General features: G+C 49.7%; 1 protein-coding gene across 1 annotated transcript in view; it reads right to left on the bottom strand.

Moving 5' to 3' along the window:
• Positions 1-355: 355 nt before the first annotated feature.
• The window catches only part of Cracdl (CRACD like), a 111170-nt gene continuing 93444 nt past the window's right edge, over positions 356-18081 (bottom strand). The window contains exons 8-11 of the mRNA XM_048353492.1: positions 17082-18006; positions 3646-3812; positions 2066-2210; positions 356-1173 (exon numbers count right to left, since the gene is read on the bottom strand). Coding sequence (XP_048209449.1) covers positions 1031-1173; positions 2066-2210; positions 3646-3812; positions 17082-18006 — 1380 coding nt within the window. The 3' untranslated portion in view covers positions 356-1030. The remainder of the gene's footprint in view (positions 1174-2065; positions 2211-3645; positions 3813-17081; positions 18007-18081) is intronic.

The following is an 18081-nucleotide window of genomic DNA, read 5'->3' as shown; positions in this document are numbered from 1 at the left end:
TCTATCTCTGCCTGGCTTCCACCCTTGCTGCATGTGGGGGTCATAGTAACTAGTGCCACTAACCCAGCCATCATAGAAATGTGCAGGTCACACAAATCATGGCTACAGAGTGATAACTGTATTATGCCATAAAGATGAAAAGATTTTTTTAAACCCTGTATTATCTGTTGTCTTCTCAAAATGGACATACAAATTTTTATTAGAGGAAAGGAAACCCCCAAACTCAAGAAACCTCCAAGTCTCAAACTAACCCAAGTGGAATTTTCAATGAGTATGAGGCAACTCCACACAACCCACTGGGAGTTCTGGAGGACGACCCCTGTGAACACAAGTCACATTTACAGCACAGAAGAGGCATGTTTGAACCCTTTTATTAAACAGGCAATGCATTGTTCCATGGGTTAAGGACACAGAAGCCTAGTGGAAAAAGTTTAAAAATTATGTTTGGAAACAGTCCATGAATTGATAAACCCTGCTGTGCTTCTTCCTCTCCTTCTCCAAGCAGCTATCTACAGGAAATCCGATTGCATTGTGGCTGCTCTTAGGAACAGCATCTCTGTTTTAACATACATGTCATGCCTAGTAGTAAACACAAAAGGTGACAGGGTCCATGGGCAAGACAGTGGCCAGAGATCCCGGCTCCTTGTGGGTGGCAGCACAGATACTGGCTGGTTTTGGTCCCCGGGGTGTCCAGTTTACGCATCCCTGCTTCTTCCAAGTGCTGCCCTCTCTGAGGCCTCGTTGCCAAGGGAATTCTAAAAGACTCACATCCATACCTCTGAGAGGCATGGAGCCCACCCGTTCTTGATTTTTTTCAGTGTCGTTCTTGTCTGAGGCCCTTCTGGCCCAGGGTTATGGCTATGTGATTGTCCTCTTTATGTTGCCTGGTTCTTTCCTCTTCCCAAGTTCTTAGTACCTTGGTGTTAAAATCAATCTGAAGTTTCACAGTCTGCCTGCCATGATTTACTGGCAGTTTTAAGCTAAGTGGTCTGTCAACACAGCAGACCTTCTTCGCAGGCACGTTGCCAATCTATTTTATGATTTGGGGCATGTCACTCCAAGCTTGAGATTTCTTTCTGGCAAGTTCCATCCAGGATGGCTGGTCTGCACTGGCATAACTGGCTCTTTTGAGCTGATGCAACTCCTTCTCCGTCATCGCTGTAGCCTGAGCTGCTAGAAGGGAGACAGAACAAACAGAAACATGAGGCAGGACTGTGGGTTTGACTTAAGCCTCTCCTGTTTCCTTAAACATGTGTGAGGTCTCCACTGTGCTCCCTAACAAAATTCAACATATAGCTGTGTAAGGAAGATTTTTGGCATAGGATATGCAACTGATGTGATTTAAAAAAAAAAAAGGCTTAGGAGTGGGCTTAAACAGTTTTGGCAATGTGGGGAAATGAGAAACACTCAGAATTAAACTGATAGGACCAAGGGAGCGGGTGGTAGGTTGCACAACATGTGAATACACTTACTCCTGCTCCGCTGTCCATCTAAAAATGGCTAGGAAGGTAAATTTCTTGTTTTGTTTCTTTTACCACAGTGAAAAGTAAATAAGATATAATAAATCTTGGGGATAGAGTGGAGCTTAGTGGTAGAGCCTATACTTAGCAAGTCCTGGGTTTAAGCCCTAGCCCTACTAAAAAGCCACTGCTATGAATCCCAGAGTGCTATGCCAGTGTAGGAGCTAGATACAAGAGGATACATATTTATGATTCCATTTATAGCAAGTGTTCCAAAAAGGCAGAGTCAATTCGTGTTTGTTTAGAGCTCAGTGTGGGAACATGGGAGAACAGCGAGAGGGCATAAGGTTTCTCTTCAGGGCCAGGAAAATGCTCCACAGTGAAGAGTCCCACGAGGGTGGATCAACTCTGCAGATTCAGAGTCACTGTAAAGACGTACTGAATGGCACACTTGAAACAGATGTGCTTTATGGTTATATAAATTATAGCTCAATATAGGCTGTGTAAAAAAGTCAACATGGCAAGTAATTCAGCAAAACAACCCAAAGCACAGGGAGAATGTAGGACAATGATTTCATGGTGTTTAATACATGCTGATGTCATACCCAGGTTCTGATGAGACAGTGAGATTCCTCTTTGCAGCCCCTCCTTGAGACTGAGCTTTGCTCCCTGCCTCTGGGTCACAGCGGGCTTGGCGGGGGGCATCAGGAAAGACTTGCTGCGGACAAAATCAGCCTGCTTCATGGGCTCCTAGAGGACACAAGAAAGTCACACACTGTCCAGCCGCATATGTGGAGAGGAGCAAACACACCCAAACTAACGAGCCACAAAGTATCTGTCCCAAAGTGAGTGCTGGGGCGGCCGTGATGTGGGAGCGTAGCAGGGCGACTGCACTGCTCGGAGCAGAGCCGCCCAGGGCCCTCCCTGCCCCGACAGGCCCATCTCCAAGGGCTGGATGGCAGGGATTCCACGGGGAGGTAAAAATGGATTTAGTTTAAAAATAACTTCGGGAGTTATTTTTTGTGCCAGCACTGGAGCTTCAACTAAGGGCCTGGGTGCTGCCCCTCAGCTTTGTTTTTCTCAAGGCTGGTGCTCTAATTTGAGCCAGAGCTCCATTTCTGGTTCGGGGAGCACAGCTTATTGGAGATAAGAGTCTCATGGACCTTCCTACCTGGGCTGGCTTTGGACCTTGATCCTCAAGTGTCAGCCTCCTGAGTAGCTAGGATTACAGGTGTGAGCCACTGGGACACAGGGCAGTTCTGTGACTTTTGTGACATGTGCTGCAAGCTGGTTGACATTTCCTTTCTAAAGCCCCTCAGTCTGGGTACCATTAAGGCCTGGTTTAAAGGAAGGGAAGCAGGAGCTACCGCAGGCTCAGGCCCCCTTTCCAGAGATTTATCGTGGTGGCTCAGCGTGTCAGTCTGTACCCAAGCACAGTTGTTTGGGTTGGTGAACACTGTTTTCAGACCAGAGTGCCAAATGGAGCCCCAGGTTCAGGCCTTGCAGCCCCGGGTGAGGAATGAAGGGACTGCAGAGAATGCACCTGGTACGGCAGCACGAGCAAGGTCGCTCATTGGTGAACACTGAGCTGAGATGGAGTTGCTGACAGTGTTGCTGTGTGGCTAAGCAAGAAGTTATTTTAGCCTCCTTCCACTTTCTAGATGCTGATCTGTGCTGCCCAGGAGGCAGGGGGCAGGGGGCAGGGGGCAGGGGGCAGAAGGCAGGGGGCAGGAGGCAGAGGCCAGGGGGCAGAAGGCAGGGGACAGGGGGCAGGGGGCAGTGGTCAGGGGGCAAGGGGCAGAGGGCAAGGGGCAGGGGGCAGGGGACAGGGGGCAGGGGCAGGGGGCAGGGGGCAGGGGGCAGGGGGCAGGGGACAGGGGGCAGGGCCAGGGGGCAGGGGGCAGTGGGCAGGGGGCAGTGGCAGGGGGCAGGGGGCAGGGGACAGGGGACAGGGGGCAGGTAGCCGCCTTCACTGCCGGAGTGGCGCGTGTTCCTCCACACCCTAGCAGCCTGGCACATGCCGAGTGGGCAGACTGCTCCACCATGGTGGCCCCCTCCACCACGCACCAGCCATCAGCACAGGTGACAGACACTATGGTGCCCATGAGGACCTGCCCGGTCGTGGAGGTTCCCACTGCACCCCAGCCTTGGCCACCTGCTCCTTCCAGAATCCGGGAACAAGCACCTGGGCTTTCTCTGGCGGCTTGGCTGGCTTTCCGGCCTCAGGCTTTGTGATCCGCAGCCCAGGCTTGTCCTCCTGGTTGGGGGGCTGGTCTGGAGCACCCCGCGGCTTCTGCCGGGCCATGGTGATCCAAGGCGGGTTGGGCTGCCCCTCCGGTGCGGGACGGGTCACTGCAGGAGGCAGAGGAGACACCGGGTTATGCAAGGCCAGCCTGCTCCTTCCTCTCCGCTTCCCCCTGGCTGCTGTCACTCACAAGGAGCAATGTGTGGCTGTGCCTCTGTGTGGCAGGGGCAGGGAGGAGAGGTGTCTGCGAGCTCTCTGGTGAAACTATTAAATGTGTTTTTATGGGACTTTATTTCTAAAGAGATTATGCCCCTCTGGTCTGAGCCACAAAGTATGACATACAACTACCCCTCTAAGGACACATTTTAAAGCCAACTTCCTCCTTGGAAATCTTCCTGGAAGGAAATAAAAATGCACACAGATAAGATTTCTCCTAATAGAATGCTTGTTTTGGAGCAGGACACACTGCCTGATTATTAGAAGTTCTAGAAAAACTACTGTCTCTATCTTACCACACACACACACACACACACACACACACACACACACACACACACACACACACACACACAGAGAACTGGAAGCATTGCCACCACAGACACAGCGCATCTGGTGCCTGGAACAGATGCTGGAATATTCTCTTGATACGGGGTAGGGGGGTATTTTTGAAGCAGCCTTCAAGACTTTCAGGGTCAATGTTGCACCATAAAACAGCTTCTGAAATGAAGTGTGCTCAAGAGGTTATTAATCCTAGGAAAATGTAGATGTGGGTTCTGTTCAAATAAAATAACCATGCTCCTTTGTTCTCAATATGCAGACAAGCTTACACTCTTGGGGATAGGCCTAAAGGCCTGTGACATCTCATCTTCTCCTTTCCAAATGTAAAGGGGTTTAAGCTGTCAGCATATCGGGTGATTGCAACCAACAGCCTGTGAGCACTTCCTAGACAGGGGACTATGGCAGGATTTGTGTGCAGGTCTGGAAGAGATGGGCCTCTGACAGAGGGTGATCTTCCCAACTGCAGAATAAAGTGGGCAGGCTCCTGCGGAGGGCAATCACTCTGGGTGCTGGAGTGCCCACAAAGCTCACTGCACATAATTTAACTTCATAGAAAAACAACTTGCAGCAAAAGAAAATCATTTTTTGAGGTTGTTTAAGGAGAAGATTCTCTAAGTTGTTAGGTTTGTCCTTCAAATTTCTTCCTTCTCCTTGTACACTCTAGTGCCTCAGGATTTATTTTGAAAAGGTCTAATGTATAAGCAACCACTCTGAAGAGAGCCTGTCCTCAGGGCTGGCTTCAGCCCCAGTAAGGAGCAACTCCTCCTGGAAGAACAGCTAATGACTACCCTGGGGCCAGGTTTAAGGTCTCAAGCTAGCAGCTGACTCAAGAACATGTTTTTAGAACCTCTGGGAGACTCAATTTCAGTGTAAAACGAGGAAAACAGCAGAATCAACCCCCCAAGGTGTGGTGGTGCACTTCTGTAATGCCAGCATTCAGGACACTGAGGTAGGATCTTGAATGTAAGGCTAGCCTAACACTACATAGAAAGAATGTGTCAAAAAAAAAAAACAAAAACCAAGAGCTGGGAATATAACTCAGTGGTAGAACCTGGCTCAAGGCCCTGGGTTCAATTCTGAGAACAGCACAAATATTCCAGGAGATAACCTGCCATCTGCACAGGGCCAGCCCTGTGTGTGCTTCAGAACATTAGCTGTTGGCACAACCACTGCTATTTTCTTGTCACTCACGTTACTTTAACTGCTTGAGGGAGGATGCAGACTTTGGTCAAGTCTCCCTCCAGATCTCACAGACCAGTGCACCTTTGACCAGGAAGTGAGTCCTAATTCCCTGCTCTGATAAGAAACTCCAGCGAGTGCTGGGTGGTGCTGCAGCCTCTTGCTGGATAGGCCTGAAGGGATTGTCCCTAGCAGTTCCTGAAGGCAGAGCCTGCGTGCTGTATGTGTGCCAGCGAAGGCCTGGGTGAATAGTACCCCATCGGACACTGGGGTATGAGTCTGGGAGCTAGGAACTGTCGAGTCTTCTGAGGGAGAGGCCATGAGCTCTAGCCTAGAAACACCAATGGCTCCTTGCTCTTTGTCTGATAAAAGCAGCTGCTCTGCTTTTGTAACACATATAGGAGTATGGTAGGATTCTTTTGCTTCTTGACAACAGGGCGTATACTGTCGGCTGCTCTTTGAAGTAGCATTTGTTTTTTCAGAAAAAAAAAATTAATCCCGTATCCTACCCATTAAAACTTGCTTGTCCTCAGGGCATGGTTGGATCTCTGTGCGTGTGTGCTCATGTCTGTGTGTGCCTTAGCCTGGCACCCCGGGTGGGACAGGCTACTACAGGAGAAAATGATGCCCAAAGGACAAACCTTTACATAAACAGTCCTGGAGAAACTCAACCTTTTCTAAACCTACCTTGTGACTTGATCAAAATGTGTGTGTGTGTGTGTGTGTGTGTGTGTGTGTGTGTGTGTGTGTGTGTGTGTGTGGCATGCTGGCGGAACTCGATCTCAGGGCCTGGGTACCGTCCCTCAGCTTTTGTACAAGGGCAGCAGTCTAACGAGTCATAGTTCCACTTCTGGGTTTTCGCTAGTTAACTGGAAATAAGGCTTACAGATTTTCCTGCCCAGACTGGCGTCGAACTGCAATCCTCAAATCTCAGCCTCTCAAGTAGCTAGGATTACAGGTGTGAGCCACCAACAACCCCGCTAAAGTATTCTTTATCATACTTTTTGTTTGTTTGCTTTTGGTCCTGGAGATTAAACTCAGAGTCTCACACATGCTAGACAATTGATTTTTAAATTTAACCACCAAACCATGACTCCAGCCAGCCATACACACTTTCTTTTCAAGGAAGAGAATATTGATAGGAATGCAGCCAAGAAGATAATCTTTCTTTCCCACTGTCACAGCAAGAGTCGATGAACCGGATGTTCAGTCCACCCACCTCCAGCCACAGTGCAACCAATCTGTACCAGGTCTTCCCTTTCTCCCAGTACCCAGGGCTACCAAATTCTCTCAATTTTCCCGAGTCTTAAAATGCCAATGATCATAGCTAGTGCCAAGAGTTAAACCTGAAAGAAAAAAGCCCCCCTCTGCCACTGCTAGGTTTCTCCTTAATCTTAATAGTAATAGCAATAGCAATAACATAAGATCCTGGAAAAGGAAGGGTTATCCCTTCCTTTCCTAATTCCTGCCTAAGCTTCGCTCTGGGGGGTGGCCACAGGTGACACTGTCCAGAGCTGCTCCACAGAACAGACGGCAACTACTCCAGCCAAACCCACCAGGGAGGAGATGAGAGGCAGCTAAAGGAGCTAGTGCCCAATGAGGCTCAGCAGGCCCTGGCCTTACTTGGGAGGATCCTCGTTCTCACCTGGAGTCCTGAGACGTGGGGGCTGCATGGGCAAGTGTGTAGGAAGGGGAGGAGAAGGGGCTTTCACAGCCAGTGATTCTCAGCTTGCCCAGGGCTGGTGTCAGAGGCATCAGAGTAGTATTTCTTTGTAGTCGGGGGTGGTGGTGCTGGGACTTGAACTCAGAGCCTCATGTTCTCCCTTAGCTTTTTCCACTCAAGGCTTGTACTCTCCCACTTATGTGATGGCTCCACTTATGGGTTTTCTGCTGGTTCATTGGAGGTAACAGTCACCTAGACTTTGCTGCCTAGACTGGCTTCTTTTCTTCATCTTTTTGTTTTGTTTTGTTTTGTTTTTTGCCAGTCCTGGGGCTCAGACGCAGGGCCTGAGCACTGTCCCCAGCTTCTTTTTGCTCAAGGCTAGCACTCTACCCCTTGAGCCATAGTGCCACTTCTGACTTTTTCTGTTTATGCGGTGCTGAGGAATCCAACCCAGGGCTTCATACATGCTAGGTAAGCACTCTACCCCTAAGCTATCTTCCCAGGCCCTCAGCTGGCTCTTGAGGGACAGGTATGAGGTCAAATACCTGTTCCTCAAAAGACAGAAGGCAAATGGGACAAAGGCCCACATGGTGATAAGCAAAGGACATAAATCTTCATTCTTGTTCCTCTGGTTCCAAGCCCAGGCACTTGTCCTTAGATCAGATGCAAAAGCAGGAGGCAAGCTCTCCTAGGATGGGCAATCAGACAAAACTTACAACCAATCAGAAAGGCCCTGACAGTGAGTCATCACTGCTTAACAAACCAAATCAAAGATGCATCCTCCTAGAGGGAGGGGACTAAGGGCCAAAGGCCTCACAGAAACTAAGAAGCCTGGGGCTCTTTCTCTATTGGGATGACTGGGAGGTCTCTCCACTCAGGAAGCCTGCTCATTCTTCCTACTTTCTTCCATGGCTCTCTTTTCACCTTCAAATATATTTACTCTGGTTAACTTATACACTTTCCTGTCTTTTTATTTTTTAAAGGGCAGAGAAAAGGACCCAAACAGCCTCTAGACAGTCTCACTTTGAACTGAATTCTCCAGATCTCAGCCTCTCGAATAACTAGGATAACAGATATGAGCCACCAGTCCCCAGCAAAGAAGCAGTAAAATTTAAACATCTTTCCTTTCATAAAATTGCTTTCTTGCTTATGAAAGTACAATCTTTGTACAAATTGAGAAAGTAGATAAGAGTAAGCAGGATAAAAATAGTTCCCCATGAAGTCAACAACCCAAGAGAGCTATGTGGGAACTTAAGCATCTTCTCTTCAATCTTCCTCTGCTACGCTGTCCTCTTACAAATGCGTGTTCAAAGTTCACCCCCAGGTTTTTAATACATTCTCTCTGGGAAAAGGGCTTGCTCAGTAAGACTACTGAGTAAAATGGATGCAATATCAGCAAAGTAGCTGAGGCCAGGACCATTTCTTGTGCTTCTATAAAGAGTCCCGTCCTGCCCTGTCAGTTCTGCATCCTGGGGTGCTGCCCCTTGGAGCTGGTGAGGATGGGGTGTCCACATAAAGGCTAAGAGGATCTCCAGCATGGACATGAGCCTGTGTCCTACGACACCCGAGGCTTCAGGAAGGCTCCTGCATGCAGAACATCAGCTTTCTTTCTTTTTATATAAAGTCTTTGTGGACCTATTGTCTATCCGCCTCGCACAGGCAGCTGCTGGTCCACAGTGCGCTACTGCGCTGTCTACAGTGGCTCTCGGGTTAGGCTGGGTGATCTAGCCGCACACTTCCTGCTTTTAGTGCTTGCCTGAGGCTTTTTATCAACACTCAGAGCATTTTGCAAGTGAGAAACCGCTTTTCACAGAGCAAGCTACCACTCAAAGACAGGAGATGAAACTGTGTCCTAATCACCTCCACATGAAACCTACCTAATGTCACTCCTTTTCATTTTCCATTCAACAGTCATTCCTTATAATTGGCTGATTTCCTACATGAGAATTTACACTCTCACCAATAAGTGTTTGCAGCGTGCTTTCCTGCTCATCCACAGGCAGGCACTGGGCGGCAGAAAATTTGAGTTGTCTGCTGCGAATATTCCTAGCCAAGGTTAAGCAAGAAAACATTGCTATTTTGTATCTGCTTTCATAATGAATACAAATGTTCTTTTTGTTTGTTTTTGTGTGCCAGTCTGGGGCTTGAACTCAGGGCCTAGGCACTGTCCCTGCCCTCCCTCTCCCCTCCTCTCTCTTCTTTCTATATCCCTCCCTTCCTCCCTGTCTCCCTCCCTCCTTCCGTTTTGCTTTTTTTGCTCAAAGCTAGCATTCTACTACTTGAGCCACAGCTCCACTTCCAGTTCTTGGGTAGTTAATTGGAAATAAGAGTCTCACAGACTTTTTCTGTCCAGGCTGGCTTTGAACAGTGATCCTCAGATCTCAGCCTACTGAGTAGCTAAGATGACAGGCGTGAGCCTCTGGCACCTGGCTACTGGTGTCCTTTTTGTGATCTACTTAATGCCATATTTGGGGCTTCTTTTTGGTGATTTGCCCGTTTAAAATGCCCCTGTCTTGCTGAAGTGCTATTTAATGTTCCTAAGTCCCTAAGGAGGCTGTGCCGAGAAAATATGCATGTTACATACATGCGCATGAGTTATAATGCTGTTGCCTCCAGATTCAACAGATCAACAATACGTTAAGAAAGGTACCTCTGAACAGAAGCTCAAGTAGAGCAGGTCGTGTACTGACAGGTTGCAATTCAATGCCATCACTCTGCCACTGAACTATACTCTCAGCTGGATTTGGCTTTTCTACCAACAGACCCATGATACAGTCTTCTGGCAAAGTGGGGCTCTCAAGGAGAGCAACCAGGGGTGTGAACCCCCTTCCATCTATGCAAATGAAGCCACCACGGCCAGATGAGCTGGCTTCCCAGTTCAGAAAGCACAGCTAGGGGCTCTGTGCCTGGTTCTTCTGTGTCTCCAGCCTCAGGCTAATTTCCAGTGAATTTCTTCTCTGACCTGCCCATCTCTCACAATCTCCAAAACACAGTCCCAGTTGGTGCTCCTGTCCCAGGAGGTAAGAGTCAGTGAGGGCCAGGATGGGTCCTTCCTGTATGATGGTCTGTTTCTATAAAATAGCTGAAATCTATTCACATACACAGGGAACGCACAATGAAACCTCAATAGTTGTTGGCATGACATCATGGATGAGTCCAGCTGTGGGGAGAAGGCCGAGTCAGGCTTCTCAGGAGGAAGGCCTGTTCATCATGCAGGGGTGGTCAGTTCTGCCCAATGGCTGGGGTTTGCCATATATGTCTGTAGGGAAAAGTTCTGTGACCCTTTTCCCAAATGGTAGTCTAGAGTCTGCTTTGTTTCTTGCTCTATTCTCAATCTTGGTTTAGGGCTGAGTAGTTCAGAGGTAAAATGTTCTGGGAAGGAATGTATATAGAAAAATCAACACACAAGGTGTACCTATTTTTTGGACTTGTGAGAGAAGCATTCTGGTCACCCATAAGCTGGGCGACCACTGATCCAGGGCCATGCCAAGGACAGACAGACACTTTGCCACTGATCAGGGGCCATCCCAAGGACAGACACTTTACCACTGATCAGGGGCTATCCCAAGGACAGACAGACACTTTACCGCTGATCCGGGGCCATCCCAAGAACAGACACTTTACCACTGATCCAGGGTCATCCCAAGGACAGACAGACACTTTGCCACTGATCCAGGGCCATCCCAAGGACAGACAGACACTTTGCCACTGATCCAGGGCCATCCAAAGGACAGACACTTTGCCACGCTCTTTCACCGACCTCAGGTGCAGCTACCAAGCCCTCAGTGTGGAAAGATAGGCAGACACTTTGAGTCACCCTGTCCACCCCCCACACCTCAGAGGAGCATTTGGGGAGCCAGGCAGAAGTTGTCAGTGGAGGAGTTGGGTCCAAAGCACATCTCTTCAACTGCCACCACCTATGCAATCCAAGATGGACTCTCAGCAGAAGGCAATGACTCAAGTCCACCTCTGACCAGACAGCTGGTCCCCATAACCTGAGAGACATAACTAAGATCTTAAAAGGACACAGGGAGGAAAAGGCACTGTCATCTGAAAATAGCTTTGAGATAGAACAGAAGAATGAAAAGAGAGAGGAGAAATGATTGTATCGTATATTTCCCCTACAATTTGAAATGTATCCAAACACTTCATCTTGGCTTCCTCCCCATTTAACTTACTGATTGAGAGACAAATAGTAGTTATTCAACCTCAGCTTTACTGACATCTTGGGCTGAATGTTTATGTTGTGGAGACTGTTCTGTGCAGCATACAATAGTCATCTATCTACCTACTGGAAACTGCCCATTGCAGGGGTGCTTGCTTGCTTTGTGGCAGGAGCTCACTGCTGCTGGCGGGAAGCCACAGGAGCAGGAGTGGAAGCCGCCCCAGAGCCCCAGCCTGCAGGGGCTGTCGGTGCCCAGGTGCAGGGTGCACAGCTGCTGCTTTGCGCTCACACCACCTGTGACCTGCCTGCCTCTGGAAAAGGCTCCTGGTATCAGGGGTGTGAACCTGCTCCTCCCCTACTTCACCAGCTGCAACTTGCTTCCATAGTCTTCCCCTATTCACTTCATGCGTGTTGTCTGGGGTTTTTGAGTCTTCAGGGAGTGAGACAGGGTGATGTGTGTTTACTCCCTCTTGGGGCCGTAAGAAGCTCAGTCCTTTCTTATGGACATAAACATTGTTTGGAGTTCATTTCAATAAATCATCAGAGGCACAGAGGCAATGCACCTTTGTGCTCCTCCCCTAAGAGTACCCTCCTCTGGTCTCACTGTGTGAATGCCAGAGTCCTGTGTAATTGATTGTGCCCCGGTGTATTTTAGATCTAGCTTCTGCATAGGAGAGAACACATGTGCTGTTTTGTCTCTCTGAGCTTGGCTTACCTCACTTAATGTGATTTGTTCTAGGTCCATCCATTTTCCTGCAAATGACATAATATTACTCTTTCTAATGGCTGTGTTAAATTCTGTTGTGTATAAGTATCGTGTTTGTTTTTTATCCACTCATCTACTGTAGGGCATCTGGGCTGTTTCCACGACTTGGCTATTGTGACTAGTGCAGCAGTGAACATGGATGTGCAAGTGTCTGTATGGTATCCTGGTTTGTGATGTTCTGGAGAGATGCCCAGGAGTAAAATGGCTGGATTATAAGGAAGATCTATGTTTCGTTTTTTGAGGAACCTCCAGAAGTCTTTCTTTTTTGCAGTGCCTCAGAGATCAAACCCAGAGCCTCACACAAATGAGGTAAGTGATCTATCACTGAGCTACACCCCAGCCCCACCATGAATTTGGGTGTGTATATGCTGGGTATTGGTGCTTAAATTCAAGGCCTGAGCACTGTCCCTTAGCTTTTTTGATCAAGTCATTTTTGGAGTTTACAGTTTTGTTTTCTTTGTGCAGGTCCTGGGGCTTGAACTCAGGGCCTGTGTGCTGTCCCTGAGCGTCTTTTAGCTCACCGTTAGTGCTCTACCACTTGAGTCACAGATCCACTTCCAGGATTTTTGGTGGTTAACTGGAAATAAGAGTCTCACAGGCTTTCCTGCCCAGGCTGGCTTTGAACTGCAATCCTCAGATCTCGGTTTCCTAAGAAGCTAGGATTCTAGGCATGACGACCAGTGCCCAGCTGGTTTTCAGTATTTGTAGTGACTGACTTTACTTCTTGGATTTTTTTAAAAGGCAGTACAAGAAATTGAACCCAGGGCCTCCGCTGGCTGGGCAGGCATCCCATGCTCAGCCTCTGCAGTAGTCCCATGACTGAGCTGTTTTACTTGGAGTACCTGGACAGATGGATAACTGAGAGCAGAGAGCACACGTGGGTGGAAATGGAATCTGAACGGCGCGGCAGAAAGTGAGGGGTCCCATCCCATGGTTAGCTGGCTACGGGCAGGGAGAAAAGGGAAGAAGGACCTTGAGGAACCAGGCTGGGATCCATGGCATGTCTATGCGAGGAGAACGGAGGAGTGGTTGCTGTGCTGGAAGGTATAAGAAGACACACAGGGGTTGAGCAGCACAGAAAGATGGGGAAACTGAGGTTAGAGGACTGATGACACTTTTTCAGGAAGGGATTGAGCAGGGAAGGCCAAGGCTAAAAAGAAAATGAGAGCAAGCAGAGGTGTTTTTCTTTAAGCATTCAAGATATGTGGGTATTTCTCTCAAAGAATTGAGTGTCTATAACTGGGAGGAACACTTCAGCTAGTAGTTCCAGGCCAGCTTGGGCTAGAGTAAAAGCTTGTCACATGAACCAAACCAAACTGAAGCAGGAGCTCAAAGAGACATCCGCATTCCCATGTTCATGGCATCACTGCTCATACTAGCCAAGACGTGGAAGCAACCGAAGTATCCTACAGATGGCCTAAGGACACATGCTCTAAGCTGGATGTCAATGGCTCACGCCTATAATCCTAGCTTCTCCCGAGGCTGACATCTGAGGACAGTGCTGGGGCGTGTCACCATGGATGAATGGTGGTAGGATTGGAGCTGATGCTGACTATCAGATGAATTCCCCAGGTGAGAATGGCACTCTGTTGCACCAGATTCCAAAACATCAACAGGTGGCCATAATTATGTGCAAAATCAATCTCATACTCAGAAAGAAAAAAAAAATACCAGCAAGGAAAGACCAATAGGTGGTATTTGGAAAACAGGCTTTAAATTTTTCTCATTTTTGGTATTGTGAGCATTCTACCACTGTACTCTACCCCCAAGCCCACCCTTTAAAATATTTTTGGGGGGTCAGTTGTGGGGCTTTAACTCCGGACCTAGGTGCTGTCCCTGAGCTCTTAAGCTCAAGGTGAGTGCTCTACCACTTTGAGCCACGGCACCATTTCTGGTGATTAATCGGAGATAAGAGTCTCATGGACTTTCCTGCCCAGGCTGGCTTTGAACAGCAATCCTCATATTTCAGCTTCCCGAGTAACTAGGATTACAGGTGTGAGCCACCGGCACCATGTTCATTTTGAAAGAGGATCTTGCTAAAGTTGCCGAGGCCACCTTTCAAATTCAGTCTTCCTATGTCTGTCTCCTGAGTAGCTGGGATTCCATGAGTGCCAACATGTTCAGGTCCTAGCTTAAAGTGTATTTTTATAAGATTAGTGCTTTTTCAATCTTTCCACACAAAGCACTTTTCTTTTTCTAGTATGGTGGCTTGAACTCAGAGCCTTGTGTTGTCATTTCTTTTTTCTTTTTGCTCATGGATGACAGACACTCTACCACTTGAGCCATACCTCCAGTTTCAGCTTTTTGCTACTTAATTGGTGATATGAGTCTTGAGGACTTGGCTGCCTGTGCTGACCTTGAAGTGAAATTCTCAGATCTCATCTTCTCAAATAGTTAGGACTATGGGCATGAGCACTGGTGCTTTGCTAAGGCAATAACAAGTTATCATTCTTCCCCTGTGCACAGAGAGTTGCTTCCTGCCCTGTAATGTGTGCTCTAGGATGGAATGGTCCAATAGGAGCACAGGAATGTCCTACAAAGCGCAAAGATCTTCTAGCCCTAGGCCACTTTCCTCTAATGACAGATAAGCAAACCATGGGCCAGATCTACAAACAGGCTTCCTCTGTGTCAAGGACACGATGGGGCTTACAGTTAACACTCCAAGGAGGGCCAGGAAGCCTAGACCCTGTGACAAACTGGGACCCTGTGTTTATGATAGCTTTGGTGCCCTTCCCAGGCCCCTCAGGGCAGAATCACTCACCCAGATGATACACTTCACTAACCTAACTTTATGGTCCAAGGGACATGGCAGCCCACATGAGCTCAGTGCAAAGCACCTACCACCAGAAGACAATAAATAGCAATAACTGGGTCTTCCTGGGAAAGAGATGAACAGATTGTTATGAAAACTTTTTGGTCTACCAGGGGCAACCCAAAATGAAGCCCCAAGGGGTTGGGATAAGGCAGTACTCACAGCCTGCCCTGGCACTGGCCTTTCCAAAACGCCCTGAAGAGGGCTGGGGGAGGTGCTTCCTAACAATGTAATTCCTTTCCTCTTCCCCTCCCATTCAAATGAAAATCATTACCTGTGGCCATAAAAGTAATCTAGATTCTTTCACTTTGCAATTCACTTTTTTTACTTCTGTGGCTTAGAGAATGTTAATAGTGGGCAAGATAAGTCTTTTCTACTAGTTAAGCAAAGCCCTTAATATATAAGGCATTATATTGTATAAGAAAAAGACAACACAGTTCACCACAGATGATCCCAGGCATTTGACAGGAAGTGCAGCCAGCCAGCCTGCGCTGTGGAGGCCAGAGTAATTGAGGGGCCAAGCACTGCCCTGAGGAACTGATTTTCCAGCTCTCATGGTGACCCTGAGTCTCCTGCTTTTGAGTTCTGTTCATTCAGAAAGCCCTTGAGAGACATTTGTAGTTCCAAGCCATGAAGGCAGATGATGCTGATGTCAGGGTTTAATCTGCACTGAGCAACATTCCTTGCTATTAAAATGGCTTTCTGAATTACTCTATAGTTGCTCCAGTAAAGTGGTGGACATTTGCAGAAGATCATCAGCTATGACTTGAACCTCCCTTGGCGCGCTCTCTGATTACGCTAATGCAGTAGCAGCAGCAGCAGCAAGGACTCATGGCTGAGCCAAGGGGCTTGGAGGCAGCAGGCCAGCAGTGCAGGCTCGTTGGAAATGCCTGAATTCTTGGGCTGCACCTTAGAAACTCAAAGGGCATTGTATACGGCACCTAACTTTTTAGGTGAGAGACAGAAAAGATTGAAGTATCTCTGGACTTGTGCTTACATTGCTTTGAGCTAAAATTTCCTCCTGTGTGTGTATCTTCCTTTTTAGGTACAGGATTTCATAAGAGGGCCACCAGCCTTGAATTACTCTCTGTCTTATAATGCAGAGCTTAAATGAACGCCTGGATTTCTGTTTTAGGAACCACTTAAAATAGGCTCAAGCGTTTTAAACAAAAATTTGTCATGGAAAACTTTCTAGGACTCCTATCATACACATACACACACATGTGCACATTTTCACACAACTCAGAATTCAGTCATTTCCAAAGACCCTGCACTCTCGCCTTGCTATCCAGAGCCCCTTGGCTCAGCCATGAGTCCTTGCTGCTGGTGGTACTGCATTAGCGTAATCAGAGAGCGCGCCAAGGGAGGTTCAAGTCATAGCTGATGATCTTCTGCAAATTTCAACCACTTTATTGAAGCAACTATAGAGTAATTCAGAAAGCCATTTTAATAGCAAGGAATGTTGTTCAGTGCAGATTAAACCCTGACATCAGGGGTTAAAAACTTCTTATCTGGCTGGCAGACGTCCATTAAGAAGAAATAAGACAGCCATAAATTATTTTATGTTGTAAATACTCATCCTGTCTGAAATATAAGTGAAAAATGTCAGGGAGAAAAGCCATCTAGTTTATCACTGCTCATTGTAAATGATAACTGGGCCTTTACAAGTTCTCATATGTTACCCCAATCCTAACATGAGCTCTTATTTTGGGATAGGAAGCAAAGTGACCCTTGACCTTCTGAAGGGTTTATATTTTTACATAGTCGTGTGATTCCAATCATACACAGGATGCTTTCAATGTGAGGCCAGATCACTTGGGTCTTATGAAAGAGAAGAAAGTCTTCCTTCAGAGAAAAGGTCAGGGCTGTTACTAATAGGAAAGTGCTTCATTTACAGCCAAAAAGTAGCTTGTGCCCTGGGAGAAACTGTATCAAAATAAATGCACATGTCCTGGAATTTGGAACTTGGTTGAGTTTTGAGATTAAGGAGGAGGAGGAAGCCCTCGAACGGCTGGGGATTCCATCATCTCTCGGCGGGTGGTTTTTACATTTTCCTTGTTATGTCCACCTATCTGACAAAATCCTGATATCGATCTCTCGCTTTCCACCAGGGCCTTGACTGGGCCAGGCACCCAGGCCAGTACCCGCAGTGGCATCCAGCAAGCAACCCCAGCGAGTAGGGGCTCGCCTGGGTTCTGCCGGGTCCCAGACCCCCCCCCCCGCGGGCTCTTACCGGCCGCCCGGGGCGGGGGCCTCTCCTCGGCCGTCCTGCTCTCCTTCCCGGGGCCGGGCTCTCCGGGGCTGGGGTCCAGGCCTGCGGGCGGGTGGGCCAGGGTGAGGCTCTGCAGAAGCGGCTTCCGGGGCAGGGGCGGCTTGGCGCCCGGCTGCTCGGGAGGGCGGGCCTTCCCCGGGGCCGGGCCGCTCGGGGCCCGGGCGCCTCGGAGCGCGGGGGCCGGCCACGCGCCGCACGGCTCCTCTCCGGGGAGCGGGGTCAGCCGGACCTCGGCGCTGTGCCTCTTGGCTCCTCTGGCTTCCTGGGACGCGGAGCCTTCTCGGTACCTGAGCGAGAGGGAGGTGGAGCGCAGCTTGACCGGGAAGGGGCTGCGGTCCCTCCTCGCCGACGGCTCCTGGGGGCCCCGGCCCGGCCCGGCCCGGCGAGCCCCGGCGTCCTCTGGGTCCTGGGAGTCGCGCTCCGCCGGCCTCGGGGGCTCCGCGCGGTGTCCGGGCCGGGGCTCGGGGTCCGGCCGGGGCGCGTCGTCCGGGGCCGCCTCGCTGCGCCAGGCCGGGCCGCTCCGCAGCGGCGGGGCGCGGAGCCCGGGGCGCGCCCGGCACGAGGACACCGAGAACTTCTTGGCGCCCCTGGGCTCGCCCCTGCGCCCCGGCGGCGCGGCCCTCTCGGGACCCGCGTGGGGGGGCTCCGCGGGCGTGGCCTCCGTGTCCTGGGCTCGGGGCTCCCCCGGGGGCGACCCCACGGCGGGCGTGGGGGGTCCTTCGGGGCCCTGGTCCTCAGCGGCCGCCTTGTGCTTCGGGCCGCCCCTGGGCAGCGCCGGGCTGGGGGCCGGGGCCGGGGTGGCCGGGGCCTGGGCCGGGGTGGCCGGGGCCTGGGCCGGGGTGGCCGGGGCCGTGGTGGCTGGGGCCTGGGCCGGGGTGGCCGGGGCCTGGGCCGGGGTGGCCGGGGCCGGGGTGGCCGTGGTGGCCGGGGCCGGGCCGGGGTGGCAGGGGCCTGGGCCGGG

The sequence above is a fragment of the Perognathus longimembris genome, chromosome 8, assembly GCF_023159225.1.
Source record: "Perognathus longimembris pacificus isolate PPM17 chromosome 8, ASM2315922v1, whole genome shotgun sequence".
Lineage (NCBI taxonomy): Eukaryota > Metazoa > Chordata > Mammalia > Rodentia > Heteromyidae > Perognathus > Perognathus longimembris.
Note: the sequence above shows the minus strand (reverse complement) of the source record. Positions and strands in the feature narration are given on the sequence as shown.